General features: G+C 71.9%; 1 protein-coding gene across 3 annotated transcripts; it reads left to right on the plus strand.

Moving 5' to 3' along the window:
* Nucleotides 1-1,096: 1,096 nt before the first annotated feature.
* RBMS2 (RNA binding motif single stranded interacting protein 2) lies at nt 1,097-6,093 on the plus strand. Of its 3 annotated transcripts, none has more exons than XM_082073539.1 (13): nt 1,097-1,182; nt 1,577-1,725; nt 1,804-1,862; nt 1,945-2,036; nt 2,126-2,283; nt 2,872-2,951; nt 3,037-3,146; nt 3,231-3,277; nt 3,353-3,443; nt 3,551-3,598; nt 4,062-4,169; nt 4,254-4,328; nt 4,425-6,093. In XM_082073539.1, the coding sequence occupies exons 1-13, from the start codon at nt 1,117-1,119 to the stop codon at nt 4,503-4,505; spliced, it is 1,164 nt and encodes a 387-aa protein (XP_081929665.1). In that variant the 5' UTR covers nt 1,097-1,116; the 3' UTR covers nt 4,506-6,093. The 3 variants fall into 3 exon arrangements, with proteins under 3 accessions (XP_081929665.1, XP_081929667.1, XP_081929666.1); XM_082073541.1 differs by having other exon boundaries at nt 2,129-2,283; XM_082073540.1 differs by having other exon boundaries at nt 1,111-1,182; nt 1,580-1,725.
* Nucleotides 6,094-6,343: the final 250 nt, after the last annotated feature.

Consider the following 6,343-nt stretch of genomic DNA (forward strand, 5'->3'; position numbering starts at 1 on the left):
GGCGGGGGCACGTGACCGGCGGCTCCAAAATGGCCGCGCCCATAGTGCGGGCGGCGCGGGGCGGGGCGAGCGCCCCCGCCGAAGGGTAATGGCGGCGGGGGGGCGGGGCTTGGCGGCCTTAAAGGAGCCGCGCTTAAAGGGACCGCGCGTTACCGAACGGGGCGCTCCGGCCGCCAGCGGCCCCGCCGCCGCTATGGAGTCCCCGCCGCCGGGGCAGCTCACGCAGTGACCCCGTGGGGCGGGGACCCTGGTCCAGCCCCCGAGGCTGCAGCGCCCCCGCCGGCACCGTCCGTCCACGGGGTCCCGGGTGTTCGGGACCGCGCGATCCCGCGGTTGACGCCCGGCGTGGCGGGGCGCAGGTCCCGGTGTAGCGAACGGGTCGCTGCCGGGAGTGGGAGGATCCCCCGGTGTCAGCTTCCCACAGGCGGCCTGTGTCACTGTCCCCCCCGTGTCCCTGACCCTCGTGTCCCTGTTCTCCGTGTCCCTGTCCCCCCGTGTCCCTGTCCCCCCGTGTCCCTGCCCCCCCCGTGTCCCTGCCCCCCCCGTGTCCCTATCCCCCCGTGTCCCTGTCTCCCCGTGTCCCTGCCCCCCCCGTGTCCCTGCCGCCCGTGTCCCTGTCCCCCCGTGTCCCTGCCCCCTGTGTCCCTGTCCCCCCGTGTTGCTGTCCCCCCTGTGTCCCTATCCCCGTGTCCCTATCCCCGTGTCCTTGTTGCCCCCCGTGTCCCTGCCCGCCCTGTCCCTGCCCCCCATGTCCCTGCCCCCAGTGTCGCTGTCCCCCCGTGTCCCTGTTCCCCCCGTGTCCCTGTTCCCGCTGTGTCCCTATCCCCCCTGTGTCCCTGTCCCCCCGTGTCGCTGTCCCCCGTGTCCCTGCCCCCCCGTGTCGCTGTCCCCCCGCCTCGGCGACGCCTCGACTGAATGCACCATCCAGCGGGGAGCTGGGACCCGGGGCGGGGCGGGGGCAGCACCGGGAAACCCCGGACCCCCGCAGGCCGGGGCTCCGGTCCCGGGTGGGTCGGCACTAGGACCCGGCGGCGCGGGGCCGGCGCGGATTCCAGGCTGGCTCCGCGCGTGACGTCACGCGGCCCCGCCCCGCCGCGGCCCCTCGCGCTCGGGAAAATGCTGCTGTCGGTGCCGCCGCGCTCCGCGCTCCCCGCGCTCACCTACAACAAGGGCGGCAAGAAGGTACCGGGACCCCCCCCGGGGCCGCCGCAGCGCCATCCCGGCCCGGGACACCCCCGGTCGCGGGGGTGGAGGGGGACCCGCCGTCCCCTCCCCCGGGTTGGCCGTGGCGGGCGGGGGAAGCACAGGCGGGGCCCGGTCACCCCCCCCGGCGGATCGCACCGGGATCCTCGGCAGGCCCGGGGAGGGGCGGGGCGACACCCGGGGGAACCCCGCGCGGGGACGGGGGTCAGGGCGGGACACGCGGGGAGTCCCGGCCCCCCCGTGCCTCAGTTTCCCTCTATCCCCGGGGCTGTGTCGGGCCGGGGGTCCCGCGGCCGCGGGGGGTCTGGGGGGGTCAGATCCTGCGCAGACATCCCCGGGGGTCCGGAGTGCTGACACCCCCCGCCCCCCCCAGCAGCCCTATGTGCCTCCGGCGCAGCCGTTGGGCCCCCCCAGCCCCAGCCCCGCCGGGGGGGGCACGGACCAGCTCAGCAAAACCAACCTCTACATCCGCGGGCTGCACCCCGGCACCACCGACCAGGACCTGGTCAAGCTCTGCCAGCCGTGAGTGGGGTCGGGGGGTCCCCGCTGTCCCCCCCCACAGCCCCCGCTGGGCGCTGAACCCCCCGTTTCCCCCCCCAGCTACGGGAAGATCGTTTCCACCAAAGCCATCCTGGACAAGACAACCAACAAGTGCAAAGGTTGAGGGTGGCAAGAGGGCTCTGGGTGGGCTCTGGGGGGGTCGCTCTCATTTCTGTGTGTGTGTCCCCCCCCCCCATTCAGGTTACGGCTTCGTCGACTTCGACAGCCCCACGGCGGCTCAGAAAGCGGTGACGGCGCTGAAGGCCAGTGGGGTGCAGGCGCAGATGGCCAAGGTACGGCACATCCTGCCCCCCCCCAGGACACCCAGACACCCCCCCTGGGCACCACGGGGTCCAGACACCCCCCTGACCCCCCCCCACAGCAGCAGGAGCAGGACCCCACCAACCTGTACATCTCGAACCTGCCGCCCGGGGTGGACGAGCAGGAGCTGGAGGCGCTGCTGAAACCCTTCGGGACCGTGGTGTCCACCCGCATCCTGCGCGACCCCCACGGGGCCAGCCGCGGCGTGGGCTTCGCACGGTATGGGGGGGCCACGTGGGGCTGGGGGGGCCACGGGGTGGCCTGTGGGGCTGGGGATGCCTGGGAGGATGGGGGATGCTAGGGGGCTGCATGGATATGGGGTGTCTGGGGGGGTCCACATGCATCTGGGGGGAGCCACACGGGTCTTGGGGGAGCCACAAGGGGCTGGGAGGCTCAGGTGGGCTCTGCTGGGGGGGGCACAGGGCAGCGTGTGGGCCTGGGGGTGCCTGGGATGATGGGGGAATGCTGGGGGGTCCACATGGTTCTGGGGGGTCCACATGAGGGTGGGGGGGCAGGTGGGCTTTGCTGGGAAGTACAGGGTAGCAGGTGGGGCTGGGGTACCTGGGAGGATGTGGGATACTGGGGGGGTCCACATGGGTCTGGGGGGCCGCATGGGGGTGGAGGGGCAGGTGGGCTTTGCTGGGGGGGGTAGAGGGCAGCCTGAGGGGTGGGGGTGCCCAGGAGGAAGGGGGGTGCTTGGGGGGCTCCATAGGGCTGGGGGGCTCCATAGGGGCCTGGGGGGGCCCACACAGGGTGGGGGGTCGGGGGGCCCCGTGCGCGGCCCCGGCCCAGCCCCGCTCCCCCCAGCATGGAATCCACGGAGAAGTGCGAGGCCGTCATCACCCACTTCAACGGGAAGTACATCAAGATGCCCCCGGGGGTGCCAGGTGAGCTGGGGGGGTCCTGAGGCACCGGGGGGGGGTCTGGGCGGCAGCTCACAGCTCTGATTGTGTCCCCCCCCCCACCCCACAGCCCCCCCGGACCCGCTGCTCTGCAAGTTCGCGGACGGGGGGCAGAAGAAGCGGCAGAGCCAGAGCAAGTTTGTGCCCAACGGGAGAGCGTGGGCGCGGGACGGCGACACGGTGAGGGGGGGCAGGGCGGGGGGGCACACACCCCACGGCTGCTGGGGGGGATGTGCGGTAGCACTGACGCATTTGCCCCCCCAGAACACCGTGACCTTGGCCTATGACCCCGCGACAGCGCTGCAGAACGGGTGGGTGCCCCCCGGACCCTGGGGTGGGGGGGTGCCGGCTGTGCCCCCCCCCACCCCTGACTCCCCCACCCGCAGGTTCTACCCGGCGCCCTATGGCCTGGCCCCCAGCCGCATGATCGCCCCCCCCGCACTGCCCTACCTGCCCTCCCCCGTCTCCTCCTACCAGGTACGGGGGGCGCAGGGGGGGTTGGGAGGGGGTGTCCCCTGCAGGGGGAGGGGTGGGGGGCTTGGGGAGCCCCCGCCCGCTCCCACCCCCCCTCCCCGCTGCTGCAGGTTCACGGCCCCGCCTGGATGCACCAATCGTACCTCGTGCAACCCACGGTGAGCCCCGCCCCCGCCTGCCCCGCCCTGACACCATTCCGGGCCCCACCCCAGTTTGGCAGCCACACCCTGCGCTCCGCTGCCGTGGCCCCGCCCCATTCGGACATGCCCCACCCACTGCTGCCATGGCCCCGCCCCATTCGGGCACCTCCCGCCCACTGCTGCCACGGCCCCACCCACTACTGCCAAGGCCCTGCCGCCTTCGGCTATGCCCCGCCCACCGCTGCCATGGCCCCGCCCCGCCTCACCTGCACCCTGGGGCTCCCTGGCCCCTGTGTATCCCCCAAACCTGGGTCCCCACAGCCCCAGGATACCCTGTGTCCACTTCCCATCGCCGTGTCCCGCCCCCTCCCCACTCCCCCAGTCCACCCCCGTGTTCCCCCCGCCCCATGTCTTCCCCCCATCCCTGTATCCCCCCCCGTCCCCCCCGTCCCCCCGTGCCCCCCGCTGACGGGCCGTGCAGGGCGCGGTCCTGGCCCCCGCTGTGGACCACGCCGTCCCCCTCCAGCCCTCCGTGGTGGCCCCCCTGGCCCAGCAGCTCGGCCACCTCTCTCTGGGCAGCGCTGGCACGGTAAGACCCTCCCCCTTTAAACCAACCCCCATTTTCACCTCCCACGACCCCCCTGACCCCCCCCATTCACCCCCGCCCCCCCAGTACGTCCCCGCTGCCGCCGTCCCCGGCGCCTTCATCCCGCCGTACCCGCCGGTGCCGCCCGCGCTGCCGCTGGAGGTGAGTTGGGGTGGGGGGGGGTGGTCTGGGGGGGGGCTCGGGGGAGTTTGGGGGTTCCGGTGGGGGGGTCATAGACCCACTGCCCCCTCCCCGCAGGACGGCAGCGCCGCCCCGGCCCACGGCCCCATCGAGTCGCCGTCTGAACCCGGCGCCTTCCCCTACCCCTACCCCAAGTAGTGGGGGGGGGCGCCGGCCCGAGGGACCCCCGGACTGCGGGAGGGGCTGGACGGGACCCCCCACCCCATCACCGCTGCCTGGGGACGGACCCTGACCCGGGAGGGGGGGGCCCGTCCCTGTGCTGGGGGGTCTCGCTGCCACCCCCCCCCCCGCCCACCGCCCCCCCCGCCTGGAGGTTTTTTTTTCCTCCTGAGTTTTCTAAAAAACTAAAAGCAAAAAAAAAAAAAAGCAAAAAAAAAGATAAAAAAAGAGGCAAAACCAACAAACGCTGCCCCGGGGGGGCCGGGGGGCCCGGCCGCCCCCCCTCGTGCTTCCAGGGTGCCGCCCCCCCCCCCCCCCCGCCGCGGTGCCCCCCCGTGCCTTCTGCTGCCTGGTGCGGCCGCTGCCCCTGGCTTGGGGATGGGGGGACACACACACCATGGTGACCCCTACAGCCCCCCCACCGTGGGGCGCGGTCCCCGGGCACCAGCCCCCCCGCAGGGCCGGGGGTGCTGCCCCCCATTCCCCCCCCCCCCCGCAGCCATTCCTGCCCCCGTGGGCATGGGCTGGGGTCTGCATGCTGCCCCCCCCCCCCCCGCCCCAACCCCCGGCCCGGGGGGGGGACAGGACAAGTGCAATAACCCACCCCCCCCCCCCACCTCCATGGGCGCCCCGAGGGTCAACCAGGCACTTTAGAGTTCCCCCCGAAACCCCCCCCAGCGACAATCACGGGGGGGCCCCGGGGTGGCTCTTGCAACCAAAGATTGAGGGAGTGTTGGGGGGGGGGGGTGAGTTGCCCCGACCCCCCCCGCCCCGGCTTCGCGACCCCTGCGCTGTGGGTCTGTCTGTCCGTCCGTCCCTCCCCGGAGCGGGGGGGCAGCCGCCCCCCCGCCCCCTCCAATTTGCTTCCAGCTCTGGGGCTGCCGTGCCCCCCCCCCCCAGCTCTGCCCAGGGCCTCCCGGTTCTTCCATCCCCCCCCAGGAGTCCCCAGCCCCCCCGGGGCCACAGGGACCCCCCCACACATCTACCTCACCCCACAGCTCGGTGTTCAGCCTGGGGTGGGGGGGCAGGGGGCTGTGGCCCTTTGTCCCCCCCGCTTTGGGGTGACACCCCCCCCCCGGTTTCCAGCCATCACCCACTTTTCCCCCCCTCCCCCCGTTGCTGCTACTGCCTGGCCCCCCCGGGCACAGTCCCTTTGGTTGGGGGGCAGCGGCCCCCCCAGGAAGGAACCAAAGAGGGAGACCCACAGCTGCCCCCCGCCAGGGCTGGGGGGCCCTGGGACGCCCCCCCTGCTGCAAGGGGGGGGGGTGTCACCGATTGCCAGGGTTCCCCTGGTTTGGGGAGGGGGGGTGCTTGAGCTGCAGAGGAGAAGCCGAGGCCCCCCCCAGGCCCCCCCCTTTTAATTTATACGTAGCGCATTTTGTACAGGTTTTTAAGTTGCTTTTTTTTAAAAGAAAAAAAGAAATTCTCCAGAGGTTTCTAGTTTTGTATTTCTTCCTCCTGCTTCCGCGCTCGGCCCCCCGACCCCCACCCCCCCCAATAAACCCCCCTCAATAACCCCCCTCCTTCAAGGTTTGTTTTTTTGTTTTGTTTTTAAATAAAAAAGGCAAGAAAAGCAAATGCTTCTGTTGTGTGGGGAGAGGGAGGGTTGGGGGGGTCCTTATAGCCCCCCGAAAGTGTCCCCACCCCCCAGAATCACAGAATGTCACCCTTTCCATATTGGCTTCCTGGCCACAAGGGCCCAGTGCTGGCTCAGCCCACAGCACGCGGGATTCCCAGCTGGTCTCCCATCCAAGTGCTGACCGGGCCCGACCCTGCTTAGCTTCCCAGATCAGATGAGATCGGGCATTCTCAGGGTG

This window comes from Streptopelia decaocto, assembly GCF_964273445.1.
Source record: "Streptopelia decaocto genome assembly, chromosome: 27".
In the NCBI taxonomy this organism is placed as follows: Eukaryota; Metazoa; Chordata; class Aves; order Columbiformes; family Columbidae; genus Streptopelia; species Streptopelia decaocto.

Excerpts from the sequence above, each read along its gene's own strand:
- RBMS2 (XM_082073539.1), top strand. The coding sequence starts at position 1,117 with ATGCTGCTGTCGGTGCCGCCGCGCTCCGCGCTCCCCGCGCTCACCTAC. Across the intron at positions 3,147-3,230 it reads GGGCGCGGGACGGCGACACG|AACACCGTGACCTTGGCCTA; the intron begins GTGAGGGGGGGC and ends TTGCCCCCCCAG. Across the intron at positions 3,278-3,352 it reads GCGACAGCGCTGCAGAACGG|GTTCTACCCGGCGCCCTATG; the intron begins GTGGGTGCCCCC and ends CCCCACCCGCAG.